Source organism: Falco peregrinus, chromosome 3 (assembly GCF_023634155.1).
Source record: "Falco peregrinus isolate bFalPer1 chromosome 3, bFalPer1.pri, whole genome shotgun sequence".
NCBI classification, from domain to species: Eukaryota; Metazoa; Chordata; class Aves; order Falconiformes; family Falconidae; genus Falco; species Falco peregrinus.
In genome coordinates, this window is record NC_073723.1 from 115,413,267 (window position 1) to 115,430,533 (window position 17,267).

The 17,267-nt window shown below is 61.9% G+C and overlaps 1 protein-coding gene across 1 annotated transcript; it reads left to right on the plus strand.

Annotated features, from left to right (window-relative positions):
• Positions 1-7,146: 7,146 nt before the first annotated feature.
• On the plus strand, positions 7,147-16,119 carry LOC101913554 (transcription factor E2F2). The gene is given in 8 exon segments (XM_055800567.1): positions 7,147-7,785; positions 11,957-12,055; positions 12,980-13,067; positions 13,433-13,652; positions 13,765-13,923; positions 14,103-14,217; positions 14,508-14,762; positions 14,764-16,119. Coding segments are annotated over 8 exon segments (1,449 nt in total). The 5' UTR covers positions 7,147-7,506; the 3' UTR covers positions 14,998-16,119.
• Positions 16,120-17,267: the final 1,148 nt, after the last annotated feature.

Consider the following 17,267-nt stretch of genomic DNA (forward strand, 5'->3'; position numbering starts at 1 on the left):
GAGGAGAGCAAAAAATAACGCGGGGGGGTGAAGGCCAGGCGTCCCCCAGCCGCTGTGCCGGTGGCCGGCCAGGCCGGCTCGCTCGCCTCTTGGCAGGAGCCAGAGTCTGATGCAATCGCGGCGCTGACGGAGGCCGCGGTTCCCCACCTGTATTTGCCATTGTGTGCCCGGAGCTGTTTGCAGGTGTTTGCTGGCGCCGCACTGTCTGAGCCGCACTTCCCTCCTCCTCCTCCCGCTGCTGCCCCGGCCAAGGCCCGGGCCCCCCCGCCCCGCGCCCCGGCTCCCCGCCAGCCGCCGCCTCGCCGGGACGGATGCACGCGCACACGCGTGGCCTTGGGCAGGCGTGCACGGCTGGGCGCGCTCACGCGTGGGCTCGGTGCACGCGGCTGTGCTGGTGGGTTGCGGCACGGGCATGCGCTTAGCATGTGTGCATGCATGGGCTTCTGTGCGCATACCTGCCTGTGTGCACTTACACACATGCCTATGCACGCTGACACATGCATTTACACACGCATGCATGCGCTTACATGCTTATGCACACATACATACCCCAATGAGGATATGCACGTGTGTACACATGCACGCTCTGGCAGACACACATCCGTGCACACCCACTACAAGGCACCAGCTGCACATGTGCTGCTCCAAGACACGTGTGCGCACATGTGTATGTGCGCTAATGCACATGGGCTGCAAGGGGGCTGCAACACACACATGCACCCCCTCAACAGGGGCACACACATGCACATGCATGCACACACATGCGTGTACATGCACACACCCCCTGACCCAGCAAACAGGGACACACACCTACATGCATGCACACACATGCATGCACATGCACACACACCCTGACCCAGCCAACAGGGACATGCATCCACATGCATGCACACGCACAGCATCCCAAATCCAAACACGCAGCCCCCCCAGCACCCTGGCCCCACACCCCAGGCACTGTGGGTTTGCTGCCAGCCCTGGAAGCTGCCCTCTCCGGGGGGGACCCTGTGGCCCTTCCAGCTCCTCCCGGCCCCAGTGATGGTGCCAAAGGGGCCAGAGCCTGACCTGGCTCTGTGGTTAGGGATGAGTCATGGCTGTGGGTGTATCTTGGGCTCTGCTGGGGTTGGCACCCGAACTGGCCCCACGCGGCTCATTGGCCCCATCCTGCCCAGCACAGGGCGTGCCCAGCACCCTTGACACCCTGCTCATGCCTCGCCCTGCTCCAGTTCCCACGCCAGTGCTGCGTGGGGAAACTGAGGCACGCTCAGGATTTCCAGTGTGGGAAAGGGGTGAACAAAACCCCAGTCTCCTCCACACCCTCCCAAAGGCCCCCAACTTTCCCCTGGCACCCTCCACCCCTCTCAGGTCTAATTGCCAGGCCGGGAGGGCTCATCCTGCAAACTGAGCCGTGGTGAGGCTCAGCACCAGCTGTGGGTGAGGATGGGGTGGGTGATGCGGGAGCATTTGGGGGATGGCTGCAATGCAGGGAAGGTCACTGTGGTCATGGGGCTGGATCAGCAGAGGAAACTGGTCCTCTGTCCATGAAAAATTGGGGTCTTTGGGTCTCTGAGCTCCTTCTGTGCCTCAGTTTCCCATCTGTAGAGAGGGAAGTGGCTGCAGCACTAGAAAGCAAACTGGGACAGAGGAAGGGTGCTGTTGGGATACCTGGGAAAGGCCCATGTTGATACTGGCCCAGCCTGGCTCTGGGAGCACTGGGACGTGTCCCTTGTCCCTTCACCTTTTCCTGGCCACACAGAGGTGCTGAAGCCACAGGGGCTGCTCATCGACTTCAGAGTTGTGTGCAGTGAGGAAAGGTGGGGTGGGCGATGGGTGCTGGACCTGCAGCCCACCGGGACAGCAGGGACACCCCCTGCGCTCCCCACCCTGCCTCCCCCTCCAGGACTCCTGGGACCACCAGGAATGGATGGGCTGCTTGCTCAGCCAGCCTGTCAAGTTCACCCTGTCCACCAGACCTCCAACGACACTGCCCTGCCAGCTGTGCCCACCACCGCCTTGCTGCTGCCCCTTCCCGCTCCCTTGCCTTTTCCTCGGGACTTTCACTGCCTGCGGGATGGGTCCATGAAACCCCACAGTTCTGTTTGATGGCAGAGAGATGAGCGCTTCGTGCATGGGGAGAGGGTCACCATGCTCATACCTGGGCAGTGAATTTGTCCATACTAGCCACTGGAGAATCCACAAGTTTTGTATTTTATACCCAACATGGGTCTGATGGGAGAACCTCAGCTGGTTTCCCAGTAGGCCATTGCCACGTACCCCTCAGTCCCACCCCAGGGCCCAGCAATGCTCTTGCCTCCTCTTTTCCCTCCAGTTCCAGTTTTGGCTGAGCTATATCACAGACAACATTGTGCTGGTCACCAAGGTGCTGCTCAACTGCTTCAGGGGTTTCTGGCTGTACTGGAAGGTGGGAGCTGTGGTGACCCAGGATGGAGACCTTCAGCATCTCTCTGTCCCTGTGTCCCTGCAGTCCTCCATCACGGAGTCCCTCATCCCTCCATTTCTGTGTCCCCCTGTCTCCCACCCTGCATCCCTCGTTCCCCAGATCCTTCAGTCCCTAAGTCCCTCCATCACTCCATCCCTCCATCTGTGTCCCTGTATCCCTCTGTCTGTGTCCCTGAGTCCCTCCATTACTCCTCCATCCTTGCGTCCCTCCACCTCTCTGTCCCTGCATCCCTCCTTCACCCCTCTGTCCTTGTGCTCTAGTGTCCCTCCGCTTCCCTCCATCCACCCCTGCATCTCTCCATCCCACGGTCCCTCACCGACTCCGGCTGCGGCGGGCGGGGATGCCGGGGGGTGGGGGTGGGGACCGGGGCGGGGCGGGCCCCGCAGCCGCAGCTCGCTGCTGCCGTCTCCAGGGGAAAGGAGGAAGAGCCCGGCTCGCCACCGGCCCCGCCGCTGCCCCCCGCAAAGGACCGGCACCCCCCCGTGCCCCCCCGGCAAGGACCGGCACCCCCACCCCAAGCGCAGGGATGCTTGGCCTCGGGGCTGCTGTGGCTGCTGGCCACCTGTGCTCAGCTAGTGGCCCATCACCTGCTACCAGGGCAGTTGTGCCCCCCCCGGGCAGAGCCGTGGGGCACATGCACCCCCGACAGCCCCCTCCGCCCTGTGCATGGCCCCGGGGGAGGAGCATTAGGGGAAGGGCCCTACGAAAGGGACATTGGAGGTCCACAAGTGCAGCCTCAGCTGGAACATCTTCAGCCTCCTGCTGGTCTGCCTCAGGGTGATCCCCATGCTGAGTGTCCCCAGGATTTTGGAGATCCTGAGGTGACCGAGAGCGGGGGGTGCTGCACCCCAGAGCCTCTGGTGCCCCCGTGCTGCTCTGAGCAGAGATGCTGTGGTCCAGGTGTGGTGCCCCCATCCCAAGTGCTGGGTCGGGGAAAGGCAACTCCATCGCTTGCTCTTCACCCTCATGCCCCAGACCCCCAGGGGAGAGGCCAGGAGGGGACCCAGCTCTCCTGGCCCCTTCCCCTGCCATGGTCAGTGCAGTGATGGGACCTATCGCCTTGCCCCAGGGTGATGGGGCTGCCGCAGGTCTGCAGGCTGGTCAACGACGTCCCCGATCTCTGCAACAACATGTTCATCCTCTCCATCTCCACGGGGGGTTGGAACTACATAATCTTTCAGGTCTCTTGAACCCAAACCATTACGTGATTCTATGCTGGTAAGTGGCTGGGCAACGCCTGCCTGGGCTGGGAGCATCAGCTTGAGCAAACGTCTTGGACAACAAGGTCCAGTGCTGGCCACAGCACCTTGGTGACTGTGGAGACCATGGGGACAGCAGGCACAGAGGAGCAGCAGGATGGTCTTTTCCCACCACGCTGGCCCATCCCACCTTCCCAGCAGGATCCAGGATACTGGAGGAGGGGTTTGAGCTCCCAGCACTAAGGCTAAGGAGCTTGGCCAGACCCTGCTTGTGCCAGGGAGCCTCAGTGCTGGGGGCTGGAGGATGCTGAGCATCCTTCCCACTGGGGGGAAGGTGCCGGACCCCCATCACTGTCTCCATGCAGATCCTCTTGGTGCTGGGCATCATCCTCTTTGGCAAGTCTGTCCTGGTCCATTTTGGTGACCAGGGGAAGGCCATGTACTCGCTCTTCACTGGCATCGCGCTGGCTGGCTGGCTGGATATCTATGAGTCCTTCCAGTGAGCACGCACCAAGGTGTGAGCCCACTGCGGGGCGGGGTCCTGGGGGTGGCCGGGGCTGGGCTGTGTCCCCCCACCCCAGAAGGGACGTGGGGCACCATGGCGGGGCTCCTTTCCCATGGATGCTGAGAGGTTCCCCTGGGCCTTGGTGCTGGGGAGGTGGCCACCACCAACCGTCAACCAGATGGTCCCTGTCCCCAACAGGGAAGAAGAGCAGATGATGGTGGCCATTTACTTCGTCATCTTCATTATGAGTGAAACCTTCATCTGTGCCAACCTGCTGGTGGCCGTGGTGGCATCCAGCCTGTGGGAATCCCTGTTCACCCACAACAAAGAGAAGCAGAGGGAGCTGGAGCCCAGCTAGGAGGAGAGCCGGGACCAGGCACCCAGGACTGGTGGGCTCTGTGGGCAAGGATGAGTGGAATCTGTCAAACCCACCTTGAAAGGGCCATGGTTTGGTGGTCCCCTGTAGAGATGGCCTGGGTGGGGAAGAGCTGCATGGTTCTTCCCCTCCAGCCAAAAGCCAGGAGACCTGATAAAATGGGTGTTTCTGACAAAAAAAAAAAAAGCATTGAGAAGTGGGGAGGAAGCTGGAAGTGGAGATTTTCCAGCAGTCTGAAGCTCCTTGTAGCAGGGATTTGCACTTTGCACCCACCATCAGCATTTAGAGGTCAGGATTTCCATCTCAGTAGAGCTGGATTCTGGGCTTGGCTTGTTTGATGACAAGGGTTGGTCCTTGCATGCAGCTGGTGGAGGACAAAACCACATTAACTCTTTCAGCTGGATGGCAGAGAAACCAACACGGACCCAAAGGTGATGGGGGATGGGGTCTCCGTGTACATCTCCCGGGACCTGTTCACCTCCAGCAGGCTGGGCAAGCTGGGTGAGGGATCCTGCGTGAAGTCTGACGCCTCTTGGAAGGCAGCGAGAACATCAGAGAGTACAAACCGAGCTGTGAGGAGCTCAACCCGTGAGACCTGCTGCAGACCTCCTTCCTCTTTGCTGGCTTGCTTGTAGGGTGGGTGGTGGGAGCACCTGTTTGTACTCAGCCAAGGCAAAACCTTTCTGGAAAGAGCTGTCCCTTTTGGGGTGTTGTGGGGCGGAAGGTGGTGGCTATCACCCATCTGGAGGCATTGGTGTCACAGGGAGGTACCAGCCTGTGGCTTCTGGCACAGGAGAACAATTTGCTGGTGGAAAGTGATGGAAGGAAAGCCTGGAGAAGGCTTGTAGAGCCGGTATCAGGTACTGGGGGGGAAGGATGCTCCTAAGTCCTGCCTTGGCTCTCATCGTAGTCAAGGAGGTGAGGGCTATCGAGTTCAATGTGGCACAGGAGCACAAGCTGGTTCAGCAGAAGCTTTTCTACACCACCTTCTTGGACAGCCCTTACCCCACAGTGATGGTGCGTGGGGACATCACCTCCACTTCACCCAAACTGGAGGAGTTACGGGCGCAACCTGCCAGCCCGAGCCCCCAGAACCCAGGTCCTCTGCATACCCCAGTGTCCCTGTCCCAAGGGTCACCCAGCCGAAGCCAGCCCAAGGCAGCCAAGCGACACCGATTTATCCACCCTGCCAGGCATGGCGTTGTCTTTGTGTGCTGAAATGGAGACAGCAGTTGCCTTCTCCCCGTAGGGGGGGAGATGAAGGTCTGGGTGGGTTGAGCTGCCAAGCTCAGCCGCGCTCCTGGCAGAAAGAGATGCTGCCCAGCCGCATGGTGGCTTTACTGCTGCCAGGCTTTTTGTTCTGCCTCAAAGCCCTTGCATGGTGGGAGGCAAGTGTCTGTCCTGGATCATGAAGTTGCCTTATGCTGAAGAGGAGAAGGATGGAGAGGAAAGAATGGATGGGGGGGCAACCATGTGTTGGAGGGGAACCATGAGATGGAGAGGAACCAGGTGAAGGAGAGGAACTAGGCGATGGAGGGCACCCAGGTGATGGAGGGCACCCAGGTGATGGAGAGGAACCAGGCGATGGAGGGCACCCAGGTGATGGAGAGGAGCCAACAGCTGTGGCTCAGTGGCCTCAGCAGGATGAAACTGGCTCAGGCTGTGGTGGCCTTTTACTGGTTCCAGTAAGTCTCAGAGTTGCCCTTACTCAGGGATTTGCCATTGTCTCGGTGCTTTCTGCCACCACTGCACCCTGAAGTATCCCCCTGGCAAAACTGGGGGCCCTTCACCCCCTCTTTCTCCTCCCTCTTTGCCAGAAGGAGCTGGTGTACCCCAGGGACACGTGGTGGGTGGCCGATGGCTGGGACTGGTGGGTGATGGATCAGGTGAACTGCTGTGAGTGAACCAGGGAGTCCTGCCGAGGTCTGGCCCCCCCAGGCAGCGCAGACCCCTGCCTGCTCCCTGCCTGTGGGGGGTGGGATGCTGCCAGGCAGCCTCTGGCTGGAGGACCTGAACACATTTTTCTCCCAAATAGATGCAACCCCCCTCCAACCCTGGGTGGCTGCAGCTGGGGATGGAGATGGGGGTGTGATGGGGATGGGGGCCATGGTGGTCAGGGGAGAGGGGTGTGGGGAGTGATGGGGATGGGGGGCCAGTGAGGGTTGATGGGGATGGGGGATAATGGGGAGGGAGGGGCAATGGAGATGGGGGCCAATGGGGCTAGGGGGTGATTGGGATGGGGAGGTCACAGCCCTGAGCCTGGAACCCACCAGACTCGGTGGGGAGGAGGTGCCTTTAATAAATAAATAAATAAATAATAATTAAAAAATCAACCCTAGTCATCAACCCCAATGGTCCCCATCCCTGCCCCAGGCACCCCCTCCGGAGGTGGTGCCAAAGAGGCCACGCCCCCCTGCTTTGCATACAGCCGCCGCCGCCGCGCGGCCGCTTTAAGGCCCCTCCCGGCGCGGCCCCGCCGGTTGCCTCGAGGGGGCGGGGCTGCGGCAGCCAATCAGTGCGCTGCGTTTTCCGCGGGAAATCCGAATTTCGCGGCAAGGCGTTTGGCGCTTAAAAAAAAAAAAAACAAGAAAAAAAAAAAAAAAAAAAAAAAAAAAAAAGCGCGATCGGGGCCGGGCGCGGGGCGGGAGCGGAGCCGGGCGCGGGGCATCGGGCCGAGGCAGGGCTGCGCTCCGGGCTGCCCCGGCCCCCTCCGCCCCACCGCGGCTGTTTTTTGGGGCTAAAGAAGCTTTTTCCGCCCGGTTTTGGTGCTGCCGCCGCCTGCTTCTCTGCAGGTATTTCGGGGGGGGGGGTGTGTTTGGAGACCGGCCGGTGCCAGCGCCCGGCGGACCCCCCCCCCCGCGCCCCCCCTAAAATGCCACCGCTGAGATTGTGACCCCTTCCTTGAGGCAAAATCGTGGGGTGCTTCTGCCCCCTTCCCCGGCCCGGGCTTCTTGGAAAGGACTTTGCAATGCTGCGGCTCCCCCGGGGAGTGTCCCCCGCCCCGGGGAGGGGGGGCGCCGCCCTCCTGCTCCCCCCCTCCCACCCGAAGAAGGTCATGTCGGTGATGGGCTCCTCTGAGCAGGGGGCTTCCAGCCTGGGCAGCCCTCTGTTATCCGCCGGTTGCTTCACCCAGCTCTACAAGCCGGCGGCTGTCAGCGTCCCCGCTCCCCAGGGGGGGTGTCTCTATGCCACCCCCCAGGGCCCGCAGCTCAGGACCCTCCGCTCAGCCTCAGCGGGACGGCTGCCGGTAAGGTGTCTGCGCCCCATCCCCTCCTTGGGCATCGCTTCGGTGGGATGGGAGGCTGGGGACTTTGTGCAGGGTGGCGAGCAAGGGATGGCTGACCCCAGGAGGTACAGCACCCTCCCAAATTTTGCAGCTTATACTGGGGTCAGCACCCCCCCCCCCCCTCAAATGACTCATTGGGGTGGGAGAGGGTAAGGTTTGAAATCAAAAGTCGCAATGAAATGGCTCATGCATTTCTCAACTTCCTTCGCCCCTGCGTGCCCAAAGCTGGCTCCTGGCTTCCGCGTTTCAGCCTTTTTTCTCAGCCTTTTTTCTCAGCCTTTTTTCTCAGCCTTTTTTGCCTCTCTTCAGCTTGCAAACAGTTTGCATCGTGCCTCGAAGCCCGGCCACCGAGCTGAGGCCCTTTGCAAACCTCTGTCCACCCTAGGGAAGCAAGGGCTGGGTGCAGGCAGCACTCCTGCCGCCGGGGGGGGGCGGGGGGCACCATCCCTGCTGGCTCACCCCGCTTCGGGACTGTGACCCCTGGGGTGACCCATCACCCGTGGAGGTCGGGGGACGTGGGGCAGGGGTGGTTCAGCACCACTACCTGAGCTTGGTTCCTGCCTGTGGTTACAGCAGAGCTTGCAATATTATTTTTTTTTTGGGGGGGGGGGGGGGGAGGGGGGAGTGTGAATTTGAAGCAATTCCCATCCTCCATGGGACACCCCAAGGCTTTGTAGCAGGGACCCTGATGCTGGCAGTTGTGCAGGTTGGCACAGGGAGGGAGCTGCTGGCCCTCCTGTGTCCCTGTCACCGAGCCTGGGGTGCCTGCTGTCCCTAAACAGGGAAACCGTGGCCCAGATGGGGTGCTGGCCCCATGCCCACTGTTGGGGTGCGTGGGCAGCACTGCCCAGCCTGTCCCTCCTGCTGGAGGGCCCCCATCAAGACCCTGGCCGGCCAGCCCTGCTGGCAGCTGGCATTTAATTCCTGCCTGCCCCAGCCCGGGCGCGCGTCCAGCCCTCACTGTGAGCCTCTGTTCTCCCCGGGTCCTGGGAGGGATCCCAGACCCTGCTAACTTCGATTTAGCTTTTTCAAGGCTTGATTTATTTATTTATTCCCCCCCCTTCCCCCTTTCCCTGGTCCCTGATGCTCGGTGCCAGCTGGGGACATTGCTGTGCCTGGGGGAGAGCGGGTGTCTTTGCGCTGTTGCTGCGGGGCTGGCTGGGGCTGTTGCGAGTCTCATCCCGGGGGGCTCTGGGGCCACCTGTCTCCTCCCCAACCTCTTTGTCTCTGAGCCACCTGTGAAATTGCATCCTGTGCTGCTAGGGGCTGCTGTTGAAGGAGACACCCGTGCCCCTGCCTCCTCCCCTAAAAACACCCCACAAACTCACAGTCCCGTTCCCACGCATTGCTGCAGAGCTGGCTTTGGGCTAACAGCCTCTTTGGCATCACCACCGTCATCATCATCATCGCCCACGCCAGGAGATGCTCAGGGTGCTTGGGCCTGCAGCTGTCCTCTGAAAGGGGTCTGCAGGAGCATGGGGACATGAAGTGCTCCTGCATCTCCCTTGGTGGCTTGCAAGTGGCATTCCCCTCTGTCCCCATCCCATTTCCTGATGCCGTGATCCCGTTCCCTGTGCTGGATATCCCATTTCCAACCCCAGTGTGACACGCTCAGCCCTGGCAGCTGGGGCTTACCCCAGCATACACCCCATTTACTGGCACAACCTTTGTGTGCAGATCCGAGGCAATCAGATAATGAGCATTTCCTCCCAATTCCTAAGCTGGGTGATTGCAGCCGCTCCCACCTGCTTGCTGGATTTGTGCCATATAAATTATCTGGGGTCACCTGGTCCGGGTGGAGGGACCCCATCACCCCCATGTCCATCCATGAGAAAGTGGGATGGGTTGTCTCTCACGGTCCAAAACCATCTCAGATTATCTGTAGTCTCTGATTTGAGGGTCCTGGGGTAAGTAAATGCACTTTCCTCCATGAAAAATGCTATTTTGGAGCGGTTTTAGCCTGTGCCAATCCCATCCTCAGTATTTGCCCTGCTTCTAGCCATGTGGACCCTCTATAGGGGCCATGGGATCTCTATAGGGGCTCAGGGCTGCAAAGGAGCCCCGGGCAGAGCGATATCTCCACCGTGGGGTCCTGGCTCTCCCTGCCTGCTTCACACAGGGACAAGGGCGTTCAGAGTCCACCGTGATTTCGATGCGAGCTGGCAGGGCTAAGCCACCTGTGCAAAGAGCACCCAGGGTAGCAGCCGCTGTGGGTGCTGGGCTGGGACCCTTCCACACCAGAAAACCGCTCAGCAGCACCCTGGATTCTTCTGGGGTGACCCAGGGTGGTCCTGTCCCTCCTTGATCCCATCATGGGTTTTTCTGCATGGGCAGGAGGGGGCAATTTTGGGGTGCCAGGAGCTGGGGGGATGAGTGGGAAGGTGTCCTGTTGCCCTCAGAGGGGCTTTTTCTGGCTCTGGCTTTTACAGCCTCCGGCTCCTCTCTGTGGGAAACGTCTCTGGCCAGGCCTTTCCCCTCTGCTGTGCTGGGATGGGGCTGTTGGAGGGGATGGAGACTCAGGCTGCATCTCGGAGTGGGGAGTGGTACCCAGGGTGGGGGGTGCTGCCTTCCTCCCCAGCACAGGGTGGTCTCCCCATCCTGGGGCCAGGGCTGGCATCAGCCTCCCTGCCCTGCCCACGGTATGGCTGAAAGCCCCCCTGACCGCCCAAATCTGGGGGTTCTGCATCACCCTGTGCCCCAGTAGCCCTCAGCCATACCAAAGGCAGTGGGAGCTGCACCTGGGGGGCCTGATCCAGCAGCCCCTTGGCATGAGCAGCATCCCCGGGCACGATCCTGGGGTGCTCTGTGCCACCCTCCCAGCTCTGGGTGCCCATCCCCGGGCGCTGCGTTCCCACGCCCCAGGGTGTCGGTGGGGCTGGCAGAGGGGGACCGGGTTGGGGGGGGCCAGAAGGGCCGGGCAGGGCCCGGGCAAGCCCGGAGAAGGCAGCGGGTGCTGTTGAAAGGAAGCGTTGGCAGGAGGAGCCCACCGCGGCCCCCCAGGGGAGAGGGATGCTCTGATGCTTGGGCTGGGCGCAGGGTGTAGCCCCTGGCGCCAGGGCTGGGCCGAGGGCTGCTTGGCAGGCAGAGCTGGCAGGGGTCCCGGCCTGCCCCCCCCGCTGCCTTACCCCCCCAGCAGGCTCCTGCCCTTGCCCGGGGGAGGGTCGAGCCTCTTTTCCCACCCCCTGTATCATATTGGGGTGTAGCTGGTGTGTCCCCCCATCCTGGGAAGCAGTGGCTGGGGGCTGGCAAGCGGCATGGGGGGGTCCTGCCATGCCCTGGGGGAGTCTTGGAGTTTGGTTCCTGCCCCCCCCCCCCCATCTGCTCTGGTTCATCCCAACCCCTCCAGCCCTGGCAGGGTGCTGGGAGCCCCTTGTTGTGCCCCGCTCAGCTGTCGTGTGCCTAATCCTGCCCGGCTCGGGGGTGGGGGGGTGGGGGGGGCGGCAGCTGGGACACTCTTGTCCATTGTCCCTCGCTGGTGCGTCCCAGCATTGCGGGGTCCTGCCCCTGCCTGAGCCCACCAAACTCCCCCCTCCCTGAGCTGCCCATGGGGGAGCAGGGGGTCCCCCATTCTCCCCTCCTGCACATGGGAAGGGGAGACCACCTTAGAGCCTTGGGGGGGATCGGAGGTGGCTGGGGACAGCGGGACCTGCTGTGGGTTGCTTCTGTGCCTCAGTTTCCCCATTGCTTGGGCAGATGGGGTGCAGCTGACACCCCCATCCCCATCAGCGATGGGAACACATGGGCGGCTGTGGCCATCGGTATCCGGAGAAGCAAGGGTTTGGGTGCCAGCAGAAGGGGGGCCAGGATGATGCCCCCCCTCCTTGTCCCAAATCGAGCTGGCAGATGCATGGGGTCTGATCCAGGGCAGGTGTTTCCCATGCGCTCAGCGTTAACCGTTGGGGTGCCGGCAGCTCGGGGGCAGATCCGGGGGCACGGGGATGGAGGCGCATTCGCTGGGGAAAACCTGCTCGGGGAAGGGAGGGAGGGAACAGATTCCCACAGGAGCTCAGGACCAACCTGGTTCCCTGGGGGGGTGGAAAACAGCCCCCGGCTCCTCTCCCACCGGCCCCCTCGGGTGGGAACACCGCCAAGGTGCCCAACCCTTCCCCGCAAAGTGGGGTGTGCTCCCCAGGGAGCTGCTGTTGGAGCCACGCTGAGCCGGCACGGGGACCTGGGCGCCATGCGGGACGTGCTGGGGGGGACCCTGTGGGACAGCCCGACCTGGGAGCAGGTACTGGGGGGCTATGGAGTGGGGCTGGGGGCATTGCTTTCTGCTGCTGAGCCAAAGTGTCCCCCCCCCCAAGTCCCCCTGCTCATAACTGGGGATGTGGGGGGATCCTGGGGGATTTGCACGCGTTGGGGGGGGAGGTTTGGTGACATCCCCCAGCTCTGCTCTGCACCAGCTCTGCTGCACCCCAGGCCCCCCACCTTCCCTGGGTCTTTCTCTCCCCGAGTGATGCTTGGGGGAGTCGCTTGGGGGTGATTTCAAGGAGCTGTTCCCCCCCCCCCCCCCGCCCCGGCTGAGAGGACAGCATGTGCAGGGAGGTGTCCCCGCACCCGGCACCCACCCCTCCTCAACCCCCCACCCCACCTCACCCATTTCCCTCCAGCTGGGTGCACGTGTCTGGGGCACCCACTGGTCCCCGGGGAGGGCTGAGCCCGGCTGGTCCCAGGTGCACCGGTGACAGCTGGGTGCCCTTGGCTGCCTCCAGCCGTGGCTGGGGGGGTGTGGGGGGGGGTGAAACCCTGCACCCCAACGAGCCAGCTGGCAGGGTGGGAGGGTGAGGATCCGGCCACGTTCCCAGGGCTCAGCCCCGTGGAGCTGTGCCAGGAGCTGGGGGTGAGGGGAAATCCCGGTGGGTTCCCCACGGCTGGGGTGGGCTGGGGTGCTGTGGCGGAAGCGGGCAGGAAGCCATGGGGGGTGCAGGGACCCCCCATCTCCTCCCCACCCAGCTCTCCCGGTGGCCCCTCGCCCTGCCGGGTGCTGTGGGAGCCCTTCCCAGAAGGGGTTTTGCAACCGGATGAACCTCTTGCAAGATCCCCCCACCCTGGGCTGTGGCACCCAGGACTTGGCTGATGCCCCGGGGTGGGGGGTCTGGGGGACTCAGGGGGGTGTCTGGCTCAGCCCTCACATGGGGTTTTCTCTCCAACCCAGGCCAAGAGAAAGCTGGACCTGGAGGGCCCCGAACTTTGCACGCCCAAGGGGAAGGGCAGGACCCTGGTGCAGGTCCCCAGCCCCAGGAGTAAGTGGTGCTGGGCGAGGTGGGGCAGGGGGGAGCTGGGGGGGGCGGGGGGGGGGGGGCACAAGCTCCGTTTCTCTCCCCTCTTAGAGCTGCTGCAATGTCCCCTCTAGCACCACCCAAAGCGACTCGAAGTGGCACCGTGGGAGCAGCACCTGCTCCTCGGCCCCTCCTTGCTATTTGAGCTGATTCAACTCTGCGCTGGCAGACCCGCCCCCCCATCCCGAGGGGGTTATTTCTGGGTTATTTTTCCACCAGGTTAGGGATTGTACAGTGTTTAATGTCCCCAGCGTGTCCAGCCCCATGTCACCTCCACCTCATGACCCAGGCTAAGGAGAGGATGGGGGGGTTCTCTCGTTTTCCCGCAGCCCCCAAGTCTCCTGGGGAGAAGACTCGCTACGACACCTCGCTGGGGCTGCTCACCAAAAAATTCATCCGTTTGCTGAGCGAGTCGTCCGACGGCGTCGTGGATCTCAACCGGGCGGCCGAGGTGCTGGAAGTCCAGAAACGTCGCATCTACGACATCACCAATGTGCTGGAAGGCATCCAGCTCATCCGCAAGAAGTCCAAGAACAACATCCAGTGGATGTGAGTGATGCTAGGGCGCTGGAGGGGCACAAGGGGTCATGGCAGGGTGGGGGACAGGTGGCTCAAGGGCATGTAGGATGTGCTGTCCCTCAGGTGCCATCTCTGCTGGCAGGGGGACAGGGATCTTTGAGGACACGGTTGTGACGGCGAAGCAGCAGGCGCTGCGGGGGGAGCTGGCTGAGCTGGCCAGGATGGAGAGGACACTGGACCAGCTCCTGCAGGACTGTGCCCTGCAGCTCCGGCAGCTGGCTGACAGCGAAGCCAACCAGAGATATCCTTGCTGAGGGGGACAAGGGGGGAGGACAGGGTCTTGGGGACCCCTCTGAGCCCCTTCTCCTCCAGCTGGCACCCCCCAGGCTGGGGGGGATGTTCAGAGGCTGCTGTTGGGACTGGGGGGTTGAGCCATCCCCCCTGCAGCCCCCCTTTTTCCTATACCTTATCCCCGTCCACGCTGGCGTACGTCACCTACCAGGACCTCCACACCATCAGCAACTTCAAGGAGCAGACAGTGATCGCCATGAAGGCTCCCCCCGAGACACAGCTGGAGGTGCCAGACTTCAGCGAGGTGTGTGTGGGGCCGGGGGCCGTTTCCCCGGCTTGTGGCAGGGTCAGGGCTGGGGTGTGGGTGCTGCTGCTGCATCTGCACCGTCCCTGATGGGGTCATCTGGGGTGTCCCAGGGGTGCAGCCTAGCATGGCCCTGGATGGTTTTGGGGTATCTCCACGGGGCTGTTTGACCCTGACCTGGTCCTTTAGGGGTTGGAATGCCCTGCCTGGACCCCAATGGGTTGGGGGCGGTAGGATGGGATGTGGGGCCTTTCTGGGTGCTCCACTGAGTCTTGCTCTGCTCCCCCTAGGACAACCTCCAGCTCCACCTGAAGAGCACCAATGGCCCCATTGAGGTCTACCTCTGCCCGGAGGAGATCGCGGAGGAGAGCCCCACCAGGGACCATGGCACCCCCTCCGCTGCCACCTCTCCACGGGACCATGCCGTACCCCCTTCCCTGCCAAACAGCCCTGGGCCAGCCCCACAGCCGCCCCATGTCTTCCCCCAGAGCTGGGGGGCCATGGAAACCTCCTCCTCCTCACCCCCACCTCTGCCTTTCGCTGTCTCGGGGGGGGTCCAGCTCGCTGCTGGAGGTGGAGGCTGGGCTTCTGGGCTCGCCCCCACACCTCCTGCAGCAGACGGAGGACCAGCTGCCCTGCACCCCCTCCCACCTGGACTTGGGACCCTTCATCACCTTCTCACCCCCCCTAGAACAGGATGACTATCTCTGGGGGCTGGAGGGTGAAGGCGTCAGTGACCTCTTCGAGGCATATGACCTGGGGGACCTGCTGAAGCACTGAGCCCTCCCCTCCCTATTCCTTTTTCCCTTCCAGCCACTTGTGTCCCGAGTGTGTGGGGTCTCTGTGGGGTGGCTGGAGAGTGTGGGGTTGGTCAGGGAGTGCTGTGTTTTCTGAGGGTGGTGGTGGGGGGCTCATGTCAGCTACCCTGGGTGGCTTCTTCTCCATCTCCTGGGTTGGTTGTCACCTGGGGGCTCTGTCACCTCGCTAGGCTCTGGGAGCACCCTGGGAAGGTGTAGGAAGGATGCAGCCAGCTCCTGTCCCAGCGCTGGCCATAACACCGCGGGGTGCCAGCACCAATGCTCCCCCGCTGCCCCGGGGCTGCTGGTGAACTGGGGGTGCCTTTGAGTGCATGGGTTGGGTTAGGAGCACCCCTGGGTGGGAAAGGAACCCCTGCCCAGGATGGGCCATGTTGGGGGACTGTCATGTTTTGGGACCATTCCAGTTGCTCCCCAGTTAGACTGGTTTTTCAGGGTCATGACAGATTTTTTTTGAGCAGCATTTCCCCCTTGTGTGGCTGGGAATATCCTTAAAAAAATAATCAGGCAACAAAGCTGAAGTCACCTTTGGATGGTAGAGGATGAAGCTCATGTGTGGGCACTGCACCCACAGCCTCCAAAATCAGCAGCTCCGGCAAATCCCTGGCCAGGACACGGAGCCATATTTCTTGGGGGGCTGTGGCCCCTCTCCCCCAGTCCGCACCAGCTCCCTCTAGCCTCTTGGAGCTATTGGTGCTGGGGGTATCAAAGCTGGAGTGTACTGGGACAAAGGATGCTATTAACTGGTGGCTGGAGCATCAGCTGCAGAGGGGCTTGGGTAGCGGTGCCGCATGAGCCCCCAGACATGGGGCTGGATACGGCTTTTAATTGTGCCATTGCAAAATATATGTAATTATTGCACTGTATTTATACAGGACCCCCCTTTCGGCATGGTGCTGGTGAGGGGTGGGTTGGTATTTTGGTTGTTAAGTGAGTGTATTTAAGTTGTCCGTCCTTGGGTTGGTTCTGCTGCGGTTTGGCTTGGAGGCAGCGTGGGTAAGAGTGTGTTTTGGCATGGAAAAACTTGTGGCACTTGATGTTTTCTGCCTGGGAGGGGGTGAAATAAAATAAAACTTTGGAGTTATAAGGGGCTGTTTTCCTCTAAGCAGCAAAATGCTGGGGCGGTTTGGGAGGAGGGAGGTGTTGGGCTGGTTTTGCTCCTGTTTTCAGAGTAAAAAAAGCCTGTTTTGGGGCCTTTTAACTGGCCATCCTGCTCTGGAGGAGCTGGTGGAGAAGGCTTGAGATGAAACTGTGGCTGGAGTGAGAGAAATGGGTCCAACCTGTTACGGATCGGTCCTTTTCAGCCCAAATCCAGCCTGCATGAGCCTTTGCTGAAGCTTGAGCCCTGGGAACCAGGAACATGGAAAAGGCCCCAGGGCTGGGAGCCAGATCCCCACTGGTACCAGGGCAGGGACAGGCTTGTGCACCCAAATCTGAGGCAGGTTTGGAGGCTGCAGAGCGAGACCCTGGTGGGGCCGTGACCATGGAGGGTCCTTCCCCCAGGGTGCTGCCACAGTTCACCTGCTTCTGCCAAGTCGTGCCATGACCTGGTGATGCCAACAGTGCTGGTGGCACGGTGATGGCTGGGGTACCTGGTGATGGCTGGTGGTACCCAGTGATGTCTGGTTATCTGGTGATGGTTGGGGATACCTGGTGATGGTCAGTGGTACACGGTGATGTCCAGGATACCTGGTGGTACCCAGTGATGTCTGGTTATCTGGTGATGGTTGGGGATACCTGGTGATGGTCAGTGGTACACGGTGATGTCCGGGATACCTGGTGGTACCCAGTGATGTCTGGTTGTCTGGTGATGGTTGGGGGTACCTGGTGATGGCCAGTGGTACCCGGTGATGTCTGGGATACCTGGTGATGGCTGGTGGTATCCAGTGATGTCTGGGATACCTGGTGATGGCCAGTGGTACCTGGGGTTGTGGCACACATTGTCATTGCATCACTTGTCTGGGGGGGTGGAGGAGGGGAGGAGGAGGGGAGGAGGAGGAGGAGGAGGGGGAGAGCCCCGGGCCAGGTAAGCCGGGCGAGTGGCAGAGTGCTGTAGCCGCGCTTCTGTCCCATCCCCCGTGGGGCTGCGTGTCCTGGAGCAGCTGGGGGTGTCCCCGGGCCGTGTCCCCCCCCCGCAGTCCCCAGGCTGGCCAGGAGGTGGCAGGGCCACCCCAGCAAAGGGGCTGTCCCCCGCCCCGCGCCTGGAGGGACCCCGCGGTACACCGGGGAGAAGCG